Source organism: Zosterops lateralis, assembly GCF_965231275.1.
Source record: "Zosterops lateralis genome assembly, chromosome: 1".
In the NCBI taxonomy this organism is placed as follows: domain Eukaryota; kingdom Metazoa; phylum Chordata; class Aves; order Passeriformes; family Zosteropidae; genus Zosterops; species Zosterops lateralis.
Genome location: NC_139762.1, coordinates 18,520,112 through 18,540,726, shown reverse-complemented (window position 1 = coordinate 18,540,726; position 20,615 = coordinate 18,520,112). Strand labels below are relative to the sequence as shown.

The 20,615-nt window shown below is 38.1% G+C and overlaps 1 protein-coding gene across 2 annotated transcripts in view; it reads right to left on the bottom strand.

Moving 5' to 3' along the window:
• Window positions 1-20,615, bottom strand: part of ARHGAP21 (Rho GTPase activating protein 21) — a 113,338-nt gene continuing 92,723 nt past the window's right edge. The window contains exons 8-24 of one of the 2 annotated variants that reach the window (XM_083864747.1): window positions 15,143-15,301; window positions 14,885-14,987; window positions 14,759-14,795; window positions 14,155-14,280; window positions 13,122-13,406; window positions 11,982-12,046; window positions 11,752-11,900; window positions 9,995-10,137; window positions 9,755-9,910; window positions 9,569-9,647; window positions 9,045-9,118; window positions 8,870-8,959; window positions 6,854-6,979; window positions 6,622-6,663; window positions 6,189-6,294; window positions 4,408-4,439; window positions 1-2,919 (exon numbers count right to left, since the gene is read on the bottom strand). In XM_083864747.1, coding sequence (XP_083720873.1) covers window positions 1,186-2,919; window positions 4,408-4,439; window positions 6,189-6,294; window positions 6,622-6,663; window positions 6,854-6,979; window positions 8,870-8,959; window positions 9,045-9,118; window positions 9,569-9,647; window positions 9,755-9,910; window positions 9,995-10,137; window positions 11,752-11,900; window positions 11,982-12,046; window positions 13,122-13,406; window positions 14,155-14,280; window positions 14,759-14,795; window positions 14,885-14,987; window positions 15,143-15,301 — 3,506 coding nt within the window. In that variant the 3' untranslated portion in view covers window positions 1-1,185. The remainder of the gene's footprint in view (window positions 2,920-4,407; window positions 4,440-6,188; window positions 6,295-6,621; window positions 6,664-6,853; window positions 6,980-8,869; window positions 8,960-9,044; window positions 9,119-9,568; window positions 9,648-9,754; window positions 9,911-9,994; window positions 10,138-11,751; window positions 11,901-11,981; window positions 12,047-13,121; window positions 13,407-14,154; window positions 14,281-14,758; window positions 14,796-14,884; window positions 14,988-15,142; window positions 15,302-20,615) is intronic. The other variant, XM_083864748.1, reaches the window with a different exon arrangement.

Sequence of the window (20,615 nt, the reverse complement as noted above, 5' to 3'; positions counted from 1 at the left end):
ATTACATGAAGTCCAAGACCCAAACTACAGTATTGTTCTGACTGGCAGATACTGATGTTCATTCTGACTTCACAAAACCTTCACATTAAACATAAACCCTCTTGCTACGTACCTTAGAATCAAATTATGTATCAAGATGAAATTAAACAAATTGCATCTCTCTCACCTGCTGACCTGCACAGTGTGGCCCCACAAACAAAAGATTAATGAGAGGTGTCCTTCATCCAGGAGGAACTGCAGGTTTGGTGATCCCAAGAGCAGTTGCTGACTGCAAGTTATAAATGTGACACTTCAGAACTGCTCATCAGAAAGAATTCGAATCACACAAAGAGTCACCAAAACAATTTTATTTCCAGTGTTTAAGTAGGTATGCACACAGGCATGATACAGGTTTGGATTCATTAGGTCTTCATGCAGAATTATATTCTCAATAAAAGAAACCAGTTCCATCCAGTATCCACTATCTACACGCCTATGTTACAACATTTATATCAAATCTGGTATCTGAAGAAAAGATACACATGTAATATGTACAGTTAAGTTACTTATTTTACAGAAAGATTAGAAATTCAAGTCACATAAAACTCAAAATCTGTATTAAAATTGGAAATATAAAACTCCAATATTTACTGGAATGCCTAAGGAATGGAAGCTCTGTAGCCACCTGTGTTAACATTTGTAAAATGTAATGAAACTCATTAACAGTAAAATGCATTCATTTGTTTGTAGTAAGTTTCTCTAATTTAGCAATATGGCACCCTAACAAACCAAATGAATTTATAATGAGGCACTTGTTAGTGACTAAACCAAAAGAACAATTTTCCTGCATACTAATGCCAGGCCAACTCTCAGTCAGAAAACCATGTATATACTACACAGCATGTTGCATCAGATGCTTTGTTCAACATTTGTATGCAGCCATCAAATATACTTTATCTTAAAATATATATATATATATACTTTAACTTTAGTGTTCTTCTGGCTGTGGTAATGCACTGTGAAGACGTTCCACAGAGCACATTGATGAAACCAGCCCAAATGAAGGCTGCATAACAACAACAGTACAGGAAAAAAAATATTTATATATGTACACACACACACGCATACACACACACGCACACACAGAGTTACTGGGAAGTGTAACAGTAAGTTAATGAATTGCTGCAGTGGACATATCTTCCCATTTCAAAGATACTGGTAAAATCGAGATCTAACCACTTGGGTCCCAGACAGTTTATGAGGATGGGCATCAACTGCAGGGCTGAAGTTGCTTTTGTTCATGTTCTGATAATTTTCACCATTTACCTGGTCTGGTGGCTGAAATGGTCCCGAAGGTGGTGTTCTATTAATTAAAGTCAAGCTGCTGGAAGAGCTGCCTTCATCTGCCTGTATCTCTGCAGATGAGGGCAGTTCTACCTTTGATACCTCTGCTAAGTTAGTGTTCTCAAGTCTGGGCTTTCCAGTTTCACCCGTATTAAGGTCAGTTGTGCTAGTGCGTAAACGTTCTCGTGCAAGCCAGTCCGAGATCGAGAGGTCCTGGGCTGGACATTTTGGCTTCAACCGAGTCACAGCCGAAAGCTCAGATTCTCTCTCTCTACTTTGACTTGGTTCTTGAGCTTTCCAAGCATTCAGGACACTTATTTCAGCAAAATCCCTCTGCCCTCCAAGTGTGTGCCTTCGCCTGATATTCTTTCTCTTTGTAGTCTCTGCAGAGTTAGCTTTTTGATTCCCAACTCCAAACATGTCATCAGCAGATGATTTGAGTCGCAGCTTTAACCTGTCTGTAATCTTAAGTCTCCACGTAGGTTCCTGTTTGTCAGCCTCACTTTTGGCCGATGTAGCTAAACTGCTTGTGGATCTTCCTTTTTTCATGATGTCAAACATTTTGGTCACAGTAGGCAAGTCCTTCTCACTCTTCGCATCCCCCGACCCCTCACTGTCCGTTTTGTGCCGTGCAGACTTTCTCCTGGAGAGTGTATCACATTCAATAAGTTTGTGTGAGCTAAAAAGTCTGCGACTCTCTAACTTTGGCGTGGAACTTCCCTCAGTACAACTTACTTCACTTTCTTCAGAGTTCCTCCGACTGGTCTTTACCACTTCTGGAGCTTTCCCTTTGGACAGCCTTTCAGCAGCAGCGCTGGCAGCAAAGACAGGGAAGTCACTTTCACTGTCCGTCTCCATAGGACGCCCTTCGCTGATCAATTCACTTCTTTCATCATCAGCATCTTCTCCCTTGCTTTCTGTCACAGACTGCACCTCAGGGCTCAGCATACTGGCATCTAAACCAGTCAGATACATAGTAGATGAAGTAGTTGAGTAATCTGAGGTGATGGAGCTGACATCAGCTGCTAAAAACTCATTGTGTTTAATTTCAGGGCTGGCTACTTTTTTGCATGAGTATCTGTGCTGGGAAGCCTGGGAGGAAGTGCTTAGCATAGTGCCAGAGTCAGACACTGTCTCCTCAACCTGGGAAGAAGATTGTGAAATAGGCATTTTTGGGTTATTCTTCTGCATGGTTTGCAGACAGTTGATATTCGATGATTTTGTACATTTTTCATGATAAGGCAGTGAAGGTTCCTCTGTCAGGATATTTTCTTTCTTTAATGACTTCTTTTCATCCTTTACAACATTCACATCTTTTTTACTGCTGTTCTCTTTTTCCTTCAGGACAAACATCCTTTGTTTTCTCCCTATCTCTCTCTCTCTTTCATATTCCCCTCTAGCTGTGTCCTCTTTTGCTGTGTCACCACGAGATTGTTCTGCAAGCTCCTTCTTGAAAAACACATTATCCAACTCATCCTCTGAGCTACTTGGTTGTGGTTTCTCTTTAGTTTTTTTCCGCTTGCGACTAGCTGCTGCAAAAATGGAGGACACAAGCAGTTCCTTGCTATACTGATCCTTTCCAGAACCCCAAGAACCCTGTTAAAAAAAGGGAGAGGACATAATTAAAATCAAAAAGAAACATTCATTAGCCTGAAACAATTTAAAAACACATCCCAAGCTTCACAGCAGAAAGTGCATCTTCATTCAGGAAACATTTACATGCTCTTTCTGTAGTTGAAATGACATTGCCCAAGAATTCCACTTTTTATCTGAGTCCCTTCAACTTACCAAAGACTAGTTTGTGTATACTACTATTTAGTTTTTGATGGACTAATAAAGCAAGCCCCATTACAGTAAGAAAACCTTTCTGAGACTGATTTGCAACTGCTTCACAGATGCTTCACAATCCTTCCTTTCAAGGTCTTACCTATTGAAAAAGGCTAATTTGCTCCACTTTTCAGTTCATCTTTCACCTTTCAGACTGAGTTTGTAAATGGTATCAATTAATTACTACCAATAAAATGATTGTTACTGATAACTAGTTTAAGTGTTGAAAATTTAAAAATAAACTTCCTTATTTTAGAGGCATTTGCCTTTAAAAGAGCACAGAAACAATAAAAGTACAAGCCATATTATTCCATTTTATGAATTAAAAACTATTTTTATTACTCTAAAATTTACTACCTGGCTCCTTCAAAGCTATGTACCTTTCCTACTTAGAGCCTCACTGCTACAGGCAGCGTGTGTAACGTGGTGTCCTGGAAACTGGGCTATTTTGAGGAAACAGCTGAGCCACCAAACATCCGCACAGAGCAGCTGTGTTGGCATCTCCACAATGAACCAGAAGGATGCTCTAGTCCTGTTCCCAGCTTCAAGGGGGGCATCAGTGCCACACCTGGAATGCAAGCCAGTATAAAGCTGTGTGCTGCCCTGTCAGCCTATGCTACAGACACCCAGTGTTAGAACTACTGAGCAACAGCCCAGGAGACAAAGATTTGTCCACGTGTCAGATGAGGGCTTTGTCTGAACTGAACTGAGGACTGAACAAATGCCCATGTTCCAGTCTTGTTCCCCTGCTTCATGAGGTGTTTCTCCCAAGCACAGCAATACTTCTGAGAGAGATTCTGCAGAGCAACCTCTAACCACAGCCTTTGCCTTCCTTTAAGAGGAGGAGCTATTACCTCCCAAAGAACCGGCTGAATTCTAAGTATACTTTTCTCAGTGAAATAGAGAAACATAAATACTCTTTGTGAGTTAGCATTATGCCAACAACAGGGAACATACTATATATACGTTTATGTCTACTAAATAAGATGCAAAAAGGAGGTAAGAGCCCACAACTGTGAGAACTTGGAACAAAGCTGTTGCTATGTGCAGCTGACTGCTTTGGTAGGTGCAGCTAACTGCACATAAGTACTTTTCCAATGTAACACTTCAAAAATAGGTTATGAAAAAACAGTACTACCAGTTACTCAAGAAATTCTACACAAGCTCTCTAGTACACCTGCGTATCAGTGATTTAATAAAGGAAACATCTAACAGATTTCAGAAGCTTATAACTATATATATCAGAAAATTATTTACCTTAGATTTTGCTGAGTCACTAGTAGCTGAATCTGTGGGAAAATCAAAAAAAAAAAATCTGCTCAGTTGTGTGCAATTTTTTAAGTGTTGCTACAGACAATGCTGGACTTATGAAAAAGACAAGCACAGAACAAGATGTGAAGCAAATTAAAACCAGAACAGAGTGAATAGTCAGAGCTCACAAAGATGCAAGCTGCACCACAGAAAGCCACCGCCATGAAAGGATGCTGTGAATTGTAGGCAGAACCAGCTCAATGATAGGAATGGCAAAGGAGCCCTGTTCTTCAAAATAAAAACCAGAAATACTAATGTTTATTCAATGCTTTAAGTATACAGCCCCTGCAAAACCGCAGCTGAGAGACCTTTTCAGGATGGCACTGTGTACTCTCCTGAGATTCAGGATACACAAAGCAAAATTGGGTATCTTTGTACACTTGGCTCCCTAGATATAAATCATTATTCTTGTAGTCATACTCTTTTTGTGAGGTTTTAAAGGGATTAAGTAATATTTTCTGTGTAAATCCCCAATTATACATCTGTCTCCACCTCTTACTACATACACGTAAAATTTTATTTTAAAATTGTCTAGATGTCAGCAGCTACCAGTTTTGTACTTTCCCACAGCAAGCGCTTTTATGAAATGAAAAATGGACACCATAGTTTCACTGTCTCGCAAAACCCAAGATTATACAATTATAAAGGGGGTAGGAAGGGGCTAGCACAATGACTAAAAAACATGAACTTGGGACTTTCTCCCTGGGAAGAAAGAGCTGAGCCCCCTGCCACACCCCTTTTTGACACATGGCTAATGCTTTATGACTAGAAAGACTGGTAGACCATACCATGCTATTTCTCCTCAGGGTCTGCTTCAGAGATAACAAGAAACAGCAGAAAAACTTTTAAAAAGTAGCATTGATCTGTTTAAAATACTCTTAAAAGAAATTTTACAGCACAGATCAACTTGGGTTTTTTTCCATTTACAAGAAACGGGGGTTTCTGCAGACAAGGCAGCTACAGTGTGGGCAACAGTCCTCCTTCTTCCTACAGTTCCAGCTGTCCATCAGTGACATCACAGAGTCCACTAATGACATCACCGTGTGATAGACTCCTCCCACTTCGCCTGTTACAACATCAGTACAAAGTGACTGTTTCAGTAAGTGCTCAACAACCCTTTGAAAACTGAAACAAAAGCTAGAGACGAAGGGATAACATTCCTGGGATACAACATGCTGGGTTAGTGCAATAGAAGAGTGAAGGGAGGAGGGGAAAAAGTCACCAAAAAAGAGCCTGTAATGCTTATCCTTAGCCACAAAAGAGGATGGCATTTATAAACAGAAGGAAACCAGCTTTAGTATAAACATACTGCAACATACTTAGTGTCCATCACTTGACAAGAAAACATAACTCAATTTTTTGCATTCCTAACACTGGGAAGGAGCAATATTAGAACACCACTGCAGATCAGCCTTTCTGCCATCACAACACTTTATAGCAGCGTATCTGCTTGACCTCACGATGATGATTGTATGGGTTACTGTGAATAAATAAAATACTATGTGCAAGCCTCATTTTTTAATGATTAAATTCCTGTTAGAGAAAAGAAGTCTTCCAAATTATATCATGCATGATTATCAACAATTCAAGTCTTTAAGAAGTGTTAAATGGTCTTTTAGAAAAGAGGAAAACATTTTATTAGTCAAAGAAAACAGGAAGAGAGTTACACTGAGTAAAAGAGTAGATTATTCTAACCTATGGATTAACACTGTCCAGGCAAGAGTTACCTGATACGTCTCCAGGAGATACTCCCGTTCTTCCAATGTTGGTGAGTAAATGATCTATGTTTGGCACTGGCTGAGATTCTACAGTGTTTTCCTCCTGAACTGCTGTCTACAGTTAATAAACAAAGATCTCTTCATCATCGTTTCACAAATAGTTCATTACAATTCAACAGCATTTAGAAAACTGCATTATTCACCTGAAGAACACGAGGAAAGCGTGTCCTATTTTCCTTTATGCTTTTAAAACAAATGCATGGCTTGCTTTTTAAAAAAAAAATAGAATTCATTACTACAAGGACTGGAAAGCTAAAAAGGTGCTTCTGAAGAGCAAACCATACAGTGACATAGTAAAAAATATACAGGTGTTCTAGAGGCAGCAGAAGCAGATTCTAAACTAAGGCAGTTAGAACACAAGTATTTATGCCAGAATACTTACAAGAGGTTCTTCAGCATCATCTTCTGTGAAAAACCAGTCATGCTAAAAGTTAAAATACAGAAGGTGAAAACCCCACAGGAGATATAAAACTCAAGTGTGGCACAATCAAACACAGATTTTACTAAAAGTGAGTTTGATGGATAAATACCAGACCCAAACTAGCCCAGTGAGAAAAAAGCTGGTGCATCTGTGTACGAACTTATTTGTTAAATAATGAAATGCATCCACTTACTTTTTGGATGAGTGTTTCTACAATTTTATATTGGTCTGGCATGTGCGTAACCATGTGTGTCATGTTATCATCAGATGTCCTCACAAGTGTTGGACCAAATACTATTGCCAGGTTTCTTGGTTCCATCTAAGAAATGAGATATTTCAACATCATACATTTATAATGAGAAAGTACAGTAATATGGGCTAAGTACATTAATATAACACTATTAATATATATGAGACCCATTTAAAATAAGGACATGAAAGAGTTTTTTAAAAAATACATTACTGACTCAGGTAGGATGTTGTACTACACCAAAACCCTCCTACATGCAGCTGCAATAAATATACCCAACATTTCTGCAATTCAGAATTCCAGCCTTCCTTAACCTACTGCAAGCAAATGGCTCCACAAGCACAAAAAACTCAAGAACCCAGACATATTCTTTACGCTTTCAGAAGGATCTTTTCTTTTTTCCTTAAATTAGTATCTCCACTTTTTTTTTTTTTTTTCAGAAAACATTTACATGACACACACAAAAAGTTAAGCTGGTAATCAAACACTGTATTATATTTACTGAACAAAGACCTCATTCAATTTGCACCAACTTCAGAGGAGGTGGCAGAACAAACATCACAGACCCAAGACATTTATTTGTGAGATGGGCTCAGTGTTGTGTGATCAGGCAACTACTTAAGAATTAAATTAAGTATACGACTAATGTTACATCTTTGACAAATAATTTCAAGAAGCAGCAGAACTTACCTTCTATTTTTGCTTACTTCTTTAACTTAGAGTTCACTGTTCTGGTATAGAATAGACCAATAATATACAGGAGGCAAAGACTGTGCTTATCAGAAGTAAGTTGCACACATGACACAAGCCCCTAATGCTCTCTTGAATTGTGTCTTTTGAGAAGGCACACAACACCTCATTCACCTAGCCTTATATATTCAACAATATTAACAGTATTTAACAACATTTATAGAGCCCATCAAAACCATAAAATGATAAAAAAAGCTTCTTTTAGGCACTGCACTTAAAAATGACATTTACTATAATTTCCTTATAATATTGTCTGTAATTTCACAAAACTTTATAATCTGTTGATTTTTTTTTTTAATGAACACACAAATACTTTGCTTTCCTATTTAACTGGAAGGTATTATTTGCAGAACCTATCATATTCACCTCAACTGATCTTTTAAAAAATTTAAGATGATTTAAATGATCTAGCCACAGGCTCTTCTATATACCACCAATTATATCAAATTTTTTCCTGTACCCTGCACACTGGTAGTCAAGCCACCAGGTTACCTGCCCTGAGGTAAACATCCATAAGCACACCCATGTTATGGACAGTTTTGCACTCAGCTACCCCTCCCTGAGAGGTGAAAAAGGGACACTATTATTAGCATTTACTGAAGAATTATAGCACGCACAGAAGCACTTAATACAAACTACCTCTTTCCCACCCTATGAAAAGTTATACTTAGTAGTGGAAAAAGACCTGGTATTGAACTATCACCATTTACATTATGAATTTTCTTCCTTAAAACCAGCCAAACAGCATCTATAGGGTAATCAAAATACTCAAGTAACTGTAGCAAGACCTAGTCTTAAAAATCTCTCAAGCATCCAGAAGCCAGGTATCAAAGAAAGCTGATGTGACAACCTCTGTAAGCAGGTTTATTCACAGTCTTACTGGTGTCTAGACTGGCTTACAGGAAATTCACAGACTTGGCATAAATTTAGGATGCGAGAATTTATTCTCAAAAGACTGACTACTACTACTAACTGTGAACTTAGCGTTTTTAAACACTAAATTTATTTTAGTGTGAATAGACTTAATTCACACTAAACACGTGCATATTTTGCAGGAGTATTTAGCCTAATACAAAAATCTCCTCCACATAGCAATGCTCCCTAATTTCATCTACAGCAATAAATTATCACCTTAGTTAGACATGATCCTGCACAAAAATAATACTTAAGGAAACAAACTAAAATACATTATATGCTTCTTTCTAATACCTTGTTCTTTTCTGAGTTCTCTGCTACTGTCTTCAGGTGTGCAGAAAGAAACTTCAGAGTCTCATAATGGTGTTCAGGTAAATCATGAATCTGAAACAAACAAGCACTATTCAGAACATTGAACATTTAATGCTAATTTTGCAGTGCACCTACAATACAAATTATTTTAGTTTACCAGTCTCTTCAGTGTTTTCAGACGCTCAACAGGATCTTCTTTTCTATTTGCATCTATGAAATCTGCATATTTGTCTGTTAAAAAAGCGCAAATTATATATGAATTTTTATATCTATATATGTATGCATATAAACCCCCATCTGCCAGCCCCAATCCCCCTTGAACACCAGTAACATACATTAGAGAATGACTGCTGGAAGTCATAAATTAGCCCATTGCACTGTAAATATATGTTGTGCATGACAGTAGGGAAAAAGAAAAAAAGTTTCATGGAATACTGCAACAGTGGAATTGAAAGTTTTACTCTCCTAGTTGCATATTCTTAATCCCTTCACATCAGAGAAACTATATTTACACCTCTCACTCTTAAGATGATCATCATAACTCCCTACTCTTTAGGAAAGACAACATTTATTGCAGAGTGGGGGTGATTTCCCTGTATTTTCTCTCAAATAATCTGAGTGTTTTAGGACAACTGTTCAAGTGCAATTCCAGAAGACAAAACTGTAATGAAAACAACCTACCGTTAGTAAAGAGGGGTTCTGGGAGCTTTCGGAAGAAGGATTTCAGCAAACTGCTGATCACGTTCAAGTCACGCCATTTCTATGTGGTTAAAAGGAAAGGTCAGGCATGCTTTGCATTTCTGTGATCACAACACAAGCAGAAGTTTTGGGGATTTTAGTATGAAAATAGCGTGATCTAAGACTTACATCATCATGAACATCAATGTCAGTCATTCCTTTGTTGAGCTCTTCTTGCATACTTGAGATGGCAGCATTATTTCCAGGCACTCTGTAAATACCTGTGTACTCAAGACCTCTCTCTTCAACCAGTTTGCAGCATATATCAACAATCAGTGGAATATACTGAAGAAAGAGAGTTGTATAGGTAAGTAATTGATTTTAAAAGTATTTTAAATTCACAGTAAAAGAAAAACTCTACTTCCATACTTTGTTGGTATGAGCTGGAGGGCAGTCATCTAGTCTAACACCAAATGTTCCAACAGCAGAGGGCTTCTTTTCAAATGTCTTCCTCATAATGCTTGGAATGCCTTTTCTCCATGTCCCTTTGTCTTTTGGTGGGCTTGTCTCATCTTTTTTGTTGTTAGGACAGTGAAAAAAAAAAAAAAAAGAAATAAAGAAGAAAAATAAGAACATTTATGCCACAAAACTGACTGTAAATACAGGTAACAGATTTGTAAAGAGTAAGTGACACCTGCTGCATTTTTAGCTTTTACCAGCCTGGCTTTATGCAACAACTCATTAAACATTAGTCTGTCTTAAACACAACTTCTGTTACTCTTCTGTGGTTCAAAAGATAAATCTGAACATACTCACACCCTAGACCTAGAAAAGCAAGTAGCTGGATGGTACTGTGGCATTTCATCATTCTAAGACTAAAAGTAGATAACCTACTAAATTTATACTTGAAATTTATATAAACTACTAAAATTTTTAAAAATCACAATCTACATTTAGTAGCACAACACTAAGTCTCCATGGAATCACACTGCTGCAAAAAATAGCCATCCAACTCTAGAGCCATGCTCACACTTGTGCAGACTTACTCACTCTTTCAGAAATTACCAGATTTTAGTCACTGCTAAATAATTCCAAACATTATTCACTTAACATATTCTCTATCCAAAAATCAGATTAAAAGTTCAGTTGCTCTGTTTACCTCTTCTAGAGAATTCTTGTAACAATTTGCAATTGCCATTTATCTTGCACTGTAAGTCATCTAACATAGTAAGTACTTTTCTTTCTTATTTCTGGAGATATTCTTTCAGGAGATTTGTGATTTACCCAACATGTGTAATTTAGTTACATGTGTAGCACTGTAGAAGCAAAGGGACATTTTTTGGCAACAAAAACCAGAATTCACTGATAGCTTGAATTCAAGACTGAATCACTCCAAAGTGACTGATCAAAAGTGGTTGCTTATCCAGTTGCCTTAATTTGTACACATTTTTAAACAACAGTCTGATGTGAAGTACTGTATGGTTACACACTGCATGAAAAAAACAAAACAAAACAAAACAAAACAAAACAAAACAAAAAAAAAACAAAAAACAAAAAAAAAATAAAAAAAAATAAAAATAAAATAAAATAAAATTAAAAAAAAAAAAAAAAAAACACCAAAAACATTAAAAAAAGAGTAGTTTGTGACATTATTTGATGGAGTTCAGATACTGATTCAAGTTTGCAGTGCCAGCTCATCAGACTTTTTTAGAACTCAGGAAGCATTAATTTTATTCTCAAAAAAATAATAGAAGTTCACTTCTGTGTTTCAAAAATTAAGACAAAAAAATCTGTTCTATACTTTGGAAGCACTTTAATTGAAATATTTACCTTGTCACCTCCAAGTCAGCTGGAGACAAAAGTATGAGTTACACACAAAATTATTTCCAAAGCTTGTCAAAATTTTGCTCTCAAGAAACTTAACACCTGTATTTACTACTGTTAGCTCTACATGGAGCTGTAGGGAAAAAAACCCAAAAAACATCTTGAGAGGGGACTAAAATAAGAAGTTTCAGAATCTGAGATGAAGTAGTTCCTAGAAATGAGTGACTAGAGCTGCAGTTTAAAACCCCTGGTCAATACTTGGTTTGCATCTGTATATTCATGAATTCAAAAATACCTGAGAGGGGCACCTCGATGGCCTTACACTGGGGCAGAAGGGAACTAAATACATAAAACATACAGACCTTTAGTGAGAAGCTTCCTTTCCGTCTCATCCTTAGGAGAATGTGGACTCTGAGTCCTCTGTTCTGCTTTGGTTCCCAGCAGAGTCTGTCTGATACTCAGACTCTGGCGAGGTGTTTTGGGAGATGGCTCTGTTTTGCTGCTTGAAGAACTGAACAAGAGAGACTACTTCAATTGAAAGAAGCTAAATAAGAACTCTACAAAAACTACTGGCAACATATAATTCACCCACCTCATCATTGTACTGTACTCTTTAATCCTTCGACTAATTAGATCTCTACTAGTAACACCAGTATCCTAAAAAATAAATTGAGAAATACTTTATAATCTTATAAAATAGAAAAAAAATCCTTTCAGAATATGATTAACTCTTCTGATAACCAAGTAGGTATAGAATTCAACCATTCAGTCCCCTTTAAAAAAACCCAAACTCTCAACCAAACCAAACTAACAGGCAGTTCCTGAGAATAGCAAAGACAAAACACTTAAAAACCGCAAGGAAAATAAAAGTGGTACAAATCAAGCACTGCTATTTACATGAGGTTTTTTTCCAAAGCAATACGATCTGATTAATACCTCTTAAACTGAAAGTAAGTTTAAACAAAAAAAATACACACATTACTACTCCAAAAAATCCAATCCTATGTGCTCATAGTACTTAGAAAACTAACTGCTACTACAAATACAGCTGAAAAAGACATGACTTCAAATCTGCTTTTTTATCTATCTGTGTAATACTTTGGATAATTATTCTGAATCTGAGCAGATGTGCATGACCACAGACATGAAAATATTCCTCTGTTGCTCATCACTGCAATGAAAACACACAATGGACAATATTGGGACAGATATTGATACCTTATGTACAACAGCAGATGCTTGCCTTTGGCAGTGAGCATTAATTTAATCCATAGAAACATCAGCTTTTAATTAGATAAACAGGCATCTTCAAAATTTCATTTTTTAACTACTGAGAAACTCTTCACACTCTTACTACTGCACACACCACTCTGCAATGCAAGTCTGAAGAGAGACCACACTGGTCCTCCACCTGCAATTATCTTTTTAAAAAGGTTAGGTATTTTTGGCAGATCAGTTTACTATAAAGTTTATCTTTAGTCAAATTAGCAACAGCATTAACTAATTTATTTCAAACGTCTATTTTCTGATTATGATTACATTGACTTCTTTTGAACTTTTGATTTACTCAGTTACATTCCCTTTCACCTCATTTTCTTTTATGTTCTGTATGCATTTTGTTTAACTGGCGAATTAAAAATTAATTCTTCTGTTCAACTATTAAAGAAAACACAATACATTTTTAATTAAAATGCAAAACCTACAACTTCTGCTTTATATATTATACAATCACCTCATCATTTAAGTTGCTGTTGTCCTGTATTGCTTTAATCCAGGCTAACATATTATCTCTGTCCTCAGCTTGAAACAGATACTCGCGGTCTGATGTGGTGAGTCTAAATACATTTTTCCTCTTGGTTTCACAGTACGAGATGTCTATCAAACAAGCATTGATGCTTATAGGTTGTTCTTCCTCAGAGAGGGTCACTTGTTCCTTTTTATCCTTGTACAAATAAAGTGAATGACCTCGAAGAACAACATATAGTTGCTTCCACGGCCGAATGCTCCCACCAACTCGCTGAAAAACAGCAACCAAGGTGTCAGTTTGCTTACGTGTTACAGTGCATTCTGGATTGCAAAACTATCTCCAGAAGTTTTACAAAGAAAGACTACTCACCTGGCTGACAGAAAGACTACACAAAGTGGGATTCACTAGCTGCTCTCCACTACAGGAGTGCATTGCTGGATAACCTGCCCTCAGACCACCCCACCCACTGAGTGTGAGTTCACATGTGACAGCAGTAAGAAACAGAACAAGACAATTTCTGGTCTGGTTTTAAGGAACTCTTGCCCATGCCTTTTCAACTGCTTTCAAGTCAGAATGGTATTTTCACACCACTGCAATTCCAGACACCCAGTTTTCCTTAAGCATTAGTCTGTATTTGTGCAGAAGGTTAATTTGAACTCAACTCTGCAACATTCACAAAAATTACAACTTTTTTCATTATTAGGAAAGAGGAAAAAAAAATACAACCACATCTACCAAGGGACTGATTCTTATTACTTAATTAGTAATTAGAAATTACTTTACTTCAACAGATGCTTTAAAATGCAAAATTGAAACAGTTTGGAAAGCAGTCTGTAGACAAAGCTAAAGAACTGATTGAAGTCGATCTCTAACAGATCTAAAACTCTGACAGTCTTATTGATGATCTTATCCCCTCCAAAAAAAAATAAGCCTAAACAGGAAGGCTTGAAGTTTCTTATCTTAGTTTGCCACCAGCTTAGCATTTGTCCTAGGTTAAGAACCCAAACATGACAGGTACCTTTCCTTTGTCTGTAAAAAGCTGACGAAAATGGAGCCATCCTTCTTTGGAAGCATCACCAAAAACCTCTGAAGAAGAATCTTTTCGGGAACCAGAGTCTTCTGAAGATTTCTGGCTGTCTGGGACCTAGAGCAAACATCACAGAAAGAACCTCACAGTGTAATTCTATAGATACTTGCCTACAGTTCTATGTTCAAGATGCTTCCCACTTCAAAAATGTCCCCCAGAATATGGTCCCCAGAAAACATAATTTCTAAAGTTTACACACAACAACAGTGATCTTACACATGCCAAGAATACTTTCAGAAACTTCATGAATCTTAGACTCTCATTAGTGAGTTTTCACAAAATGCCACCATATTTAATACACTTTGTTTACAGAGAATGAGGAAAATGAAAATCAAGGACCATGCGATGAGTCCAGGACAAAAGAGACCATGTTTACTTATATGATGCATACATCAGCAGTTTGATCAGTAGCAATTCTAATAAACTTCCTGTCTGTTTAGCACATCACTTTGTAAAAACAGACCTGTATAATTCAAACCATTTGTCACAGCAGTATGGGTAACGTTTAGGAATTGCTATATATATATTTACCTACCTTAATCCCCTTTAAACTGGATACATGTTTAATGGATCTGTTGGAAGAAAAACAAATGTTAAAATGAGATTTCAGACACTTAAAAAAAACACATGTCCAAAATAACTGATTTTTCCATGAACTCACGATTTTCCCTCTTCTCTGTAGTCGTCCAGTCCTTCATCATATGACTTTGATCTCTCAGTTTTTGCAGCAGGCTGGCTATCCAGGGCACTAGGCCGGATGGATTCTACAAAGAAATAGAAATTTTTGAGTATGCAGGAACTTGAATTACATTTTTGTGATTTATTTCATGCAGAAAAAGAGTTTACAATTTTCACTTCTGATCTCCAGAGTGTGAAAGGAAAAAAGTTGCAAGAGAAAAAGAATGAAATCAACGCTCACCATGATCATGTGAAAGCTGTCGCCGAATTAAAGGGATTGGAGATGTAGGACTGGGAGGAACAGTTGTTATAGCTGGTGCTTGAGAAGCAGATGCAGAAATAACAGCAGAAGCAGGAATGTGTGCTATATCATGGTCAATACTAGGACTAGTCGGTTCATCTACAAAGGTAATATGCCATATATTAACATATTAAATGCATTAATCAAATGCTCAAACCTAACAGCTGTCTGAACTTCTCATTACTGGGATATCAGATATTTTAAACATGAAATCATTCTAACAAACAAAAGGGTCCAATTAATTCACACTGTCACATGTACCCTTTTTTCATGAAGATAAGTCTGTTTCATTTCATAGGGATGTTAATTGTATATTAGAGAGGAAGGCAAAAAAATCATTGATTTTGCTGTATGCAAAAAAGAATCAGGATTTGCAAATCTCAATATTATTTGCAAGTAGAGAATTTTTGTTTATATGCATAAGCAAGCCCCATACTTATTACATCAGTAATTTTGAACTCAGAAGACAGATATCTACAATAAAATAGGGGCACACTATCAAAAGTCATCTGGTTTAAAAGAATGTTCAAATAAAACAGCCGAGTTACAAGCAAACAAAAAAAAGCATTTTAAACAGCTATCTAGCATTCAAAGAATCAATCCCCCCATCCTCCATACATTCAAATAAAGAAGCAAGTATTCAGACCTTTAAAAGATGGGACTACTACATACCAATCAGTTCTTCCACTAATTGTTCATAGAAACGATTGCATGCCATACATGCCCAGCACCTCTCAGTCTCAATAGCCACAAGGGTCATCATGAAAGATTCCAAAAACCTTTAAATATTCTAGTATTTAATATGTTTCTTACAAGATGAAAGAAGCCAAAAGATGCATTTTTCATCATTTTGAGAAAAGCGCCATAACATCTTCTAGAGTACATTACTAGCACTAGAAAAATCATTCTACTTCATGCTCTGGTAGAGGAGGGGATGGAAAAGAAAAAAAATCAAGTCACAAGCAGGGACTGGACTGTACTGCTGTAATGAATATGAATGTACTCTAGGTGCTAAGAATTGTAATATGCAGAGCTACTGAAAAGCCTATTGAAACCAATGAACACTCACAGACAGAGGTTTATTCTTTGCTTTGTGTGAACACAACTGCGTGTGCTGCATTGTGCTGTTCCAACAGTCACTAACAGTTCTGTTAAGGCAGCACTTGTACAATCAAAATTTGGCAATGTACATTTAGAACAAGGCAATAAACAAAGTACAGGATGGCTTAGCAGTAACACGCCTCTCTGTTATCTGGGGTGAAAAATACAGTAACTTTCGAAGTTAAAAAAGTGTATCCCAAAAAACCCAGCTGCAAACTAGAAACATTAATAAAAAGGAAAAGAAAAAGAATTCACACCAAACCATGACACTACAATTAAAAATTTCCATGTTTTACTTGCATCCAAAGTGATAAATTAGAAGCATTTAGATGACTTCACTACAGGAACTAGGACACAGGAAAAAGCTCAGCTACACTTCCATTTCAAATCTACAACAGCTCAGTTTCCTATTTTTTTTAATCTGCTGAGCTTCCCTGACTAATGTTGACTAAGGAATATAATCACTCTCTGCGCAATTGACTGATTTATACCACACAGACTGAAAGTGCTAGGGTTTAAGTTATTTATATTAACAGACATATCTCAAATGTCATAGTCTCTATTCCCAAAAGTTATAAAAACACCAGCACTTGAAATAGATCTGTGCGAGCTGTGAACACAAACATGTTTGGCAACACTACAGCATTTTCCATAACACTTAAATCAAAAAATTCAGACGAGGAAGAACAGTTTTTAAGTCCCTGAAAGCAACAGTAACTATTCAAATCATTATTACTTCACAGTGGATCTAATTCCCAGATGAATCAAAATTAAAATTGTTTTAGAAATACGCAAACTTTAGAGGAACTGCAAATGACATTGGTATAGGAGGGGCATAACTACTCAGTCCCTGAAGAGGCTGAAGGTCAGCTAATAGGAAGCTTTTATGTAATATAAAATGATTATGGAGCAAATCATGACATACACCATAGGAGTTTCTGCCTATTAATTTAATGTACTAGCAAATGCCACTGCTTCTGCCAGTAAGAAACAAAACTCAAACTGCATATATTCCTCGTATATATATTTTGATCTTTCTTTCAAGTGCTTGCAATATTTGTTTACCCTCGACTGGCATATTTGCAGCCCAAAACTCCTTGCACAGCATGTGAACAGATGTGTTCAGCTCACCAATCAATGAAAATGGCTGTGTCCAAAATGCAGTGAAGTGCACAAAACAAACAAGGCAGAAGAGAAACCACATAAAATAATTCTCTTTCAGTTTGCTACCTCAAATTTCTGGTGTCTCTTTAAATATTTGCAACAAAAAGGTCAAAGGCTCCACGGGAAAAGATTATTCTGGGAGGTACTGAAAAACACCTGGAGCACAATGCAGTCATTGGTCAGAGCCAGAACAGCTTCATGAGAGAAAGTCCTGCTTGTCAACCCTGATTTCCTTCTACAACAGGGTAACCCACTGAGCTGATCCAGGAAAGCCAGTAGATGTAACCATTTTGGACTACAACAAAGCTTTGATACTGTCTCTCAGTGTCCTTCTGCACAAAGCATCCAGCTCACAGCTGGACAACCCAGTTACACGATGGGTGAGCAACTGGATCATGGGTTGGGCACAAAGGGTTACAGTGAATGGGGTGACATCAGGCTGGTGACCTGTCACTACTGGAGTTTGGCCTGGTTCTCATCCACATCTTCATTTTAATCACCCAGACACAGGACTCTAAGTAATACCAAATGAGTTTGCTACCAATATTAAATTGGGAGGAGCTGTTAACTCCTTCAAGGGTGGAGAGGCCCCTGACAAACTAGAAAGCTGCACAACCATATGAAGTGCAACAAGGGCAAGTGCCAGATTCTGCACCCAGCACGGGGCAACCCTGGTTGTGTGTAGAGACTGGGGAATCAGGGGCTGGAAAGCAGTGCCATGTAAAGGAACCTGGAGGTCCTGGTTCTTACAATGGCAAGTTGAACATGAGCCAGCAGTGCCCTGGCAGCCAGGAGAGCCAACCCTGTCCTGGGGTGACATCAGGCCCAGCATGGCCAGCCGGGCAAGGCAGGGGATTGTCCTGCTCTGCAGCCGCCTCACTTTGAGTGCTGGGGGCATTTCTGGGTGCTACACTACAAGAAAGAGATTAAACATTAAACCATTAGAGAGCATCTGAAGGAGGGCCACAAGGATGGTGAGGGGTCTGGAGGGGAGCTGTATGAGGTCCCTTGGTCTGTTGAGCCTGGAGAAGGGGAGGCTGAGGGGAGACCTCACTGTGACTTTCAACATCCTCACAAGGAGAAGAGGAGGGGCAGACACTGATCTCTTCTTCACTCTTGTGACCAATGACAGGACTTAAGGAAACAGCACAAAACTGAATCAGGAGAGGTTTAGGTGGGGGTGGGATATCTGGAAAAGGTTCTTGAACCAGAGGGCTGCTGGGCACTGGAACAGCTCCCCTGTCACAGCACCAAGTCTGAATGAGTTCAGGAAACATTTGGACCATGCTCTTGGGCACATGGTGTGATGCTTGGGGTGTCTTGCACAAGGCCAGGAGTCAATGATCCTTATGGGTCCATATGATTCTGTGATTCCAGGACTACTTTATGTTATACTTTTCAACCACAATCTGTTCTGCATTATTATCTACAAAGTGATACAAGACACTGGCCATCAGAACCAAGCCAGCACAGTGACAGAGCATGTCTGGCCAAGGGGGGATACCACTTGCCACTTCTGTTTGCACATGAGACTGCAACTGGTCAACAGTTGCAAATAATGATTTTCAGGAAGAGCCCTGCCATGCAGACACATTTATGGGGGCAAGACACTGAAAACCTGTAATAAATAGCCAACACAGCTCCAGTCACAACTCACTGATCCTCTAGCTAAGGCAGAGAGAAATTTGTGTATTAAAGTATGCTTCTACTGCCATGCAGCTGGAGACTGGGGACCTACATAGATAGGGAGCATCTGCACACAATGTACATGAGGTGAAAAAAACCAGATACTACAAAGACACAGACTTCTACAGAATGGGCTCAGAGGCAAAACCAGACATTTCACAACTGAGGATTTCATGGGTGAGAAAGCATGACAAACAGGACACACTATCCCCATTATGTGAATGAGTAACTAAGGAGTAAGTATTAACCAGTTTATTAAATCTTCAAAGAAGCAGACACAAAATCACTGGAAAAAAGCACAAATCCATATCATAGCCTATTAAGGTGCTATGATACAATTTTATCATGATTAATTTAGCATTTCATGTGTTCGTTTATTCCATCTCCTAAACAGTCCCTCAAACGTTAAGGTTTAAGAGTAATACAAAAGGGGGCACATTTTGAGAACCTCAAACGTAATTTAAATGATTCACAGAATTATTCAGGTGGAAGCAAACCTCAGAAGGTCTCTTAGAGTCACAGTCTCCATAAGGCAGGATCAATGCTGAATTCAGACCATGCTGGTGAGGGCTCTTACCCAACAAGTGCCAAATAGAGGGGAAGATCTCCCTCAATAGCCTGGTGGTGTTCTTTCTTACTGATACAGACCAGGAGAGTGTAAGTCTAGTGTTGCCAAACTTAGTAGGCATACCCTATATCTCCTCTGGTGTTTAAACAAGATGGCCCTGAAGAACACCACTTGTAACCAGCCTTCAGGCAGAATATGAACACCTTTTAGACTTGATAATCCAGTTTTCCTATGTATCCAGAAGTACTGCAATCTAGCCTATGGCACAAGGATGGTGTCACTGAAGAACTCAAAACCCTTGCTGAAGTCAAGGCTGGTGACCCCCTGTGTCTTCTCCTCATTCACAGATTTACTCATCTTATTACAAAAGGCAATGCCATTAGTCAAGCACTTGATAAATCCGTGCTCTTCCAAATCAGCTTCTCCTTCGTTTGGCCAGAAACTAGTTCCAAGAGGAGCAATTCCATTTTTTTCCTAAGGACAGAGATTTTCCTAAGGACAGAGATAAGGTCAATTGACTGCCTTCCCTGAATTATCCTTCTGATCCTTTTTCAGGACTATTTGCCTTTTTCCAGTTAATAGGGATCTTTTCCAGTCTTCATAATCCTTCAAATATAGTATCTCTGCAATGCCACCAGCCGACTCTGTCAGCACCTTCAGATGCATTTCACTGAGCTGCATGGCCAGGTATGGGCTGAGCTGCACGGCCAGGTATGGGCTGAGCTGCACTGGAGCCGTTTTAAGAATACCCTCTTTATCCAAATTGGTAATGATTGTGGAGTTCGTTTGTGTTTGTTGTTGAGCTTTAGCTGGTCTGTGATTTGTTGGGGGGGTTTTTTGTGGTGGTTGGGAAGCAAGGGAGAGAGGCATTTAAGGAAGTTGTTTAGTTAACTG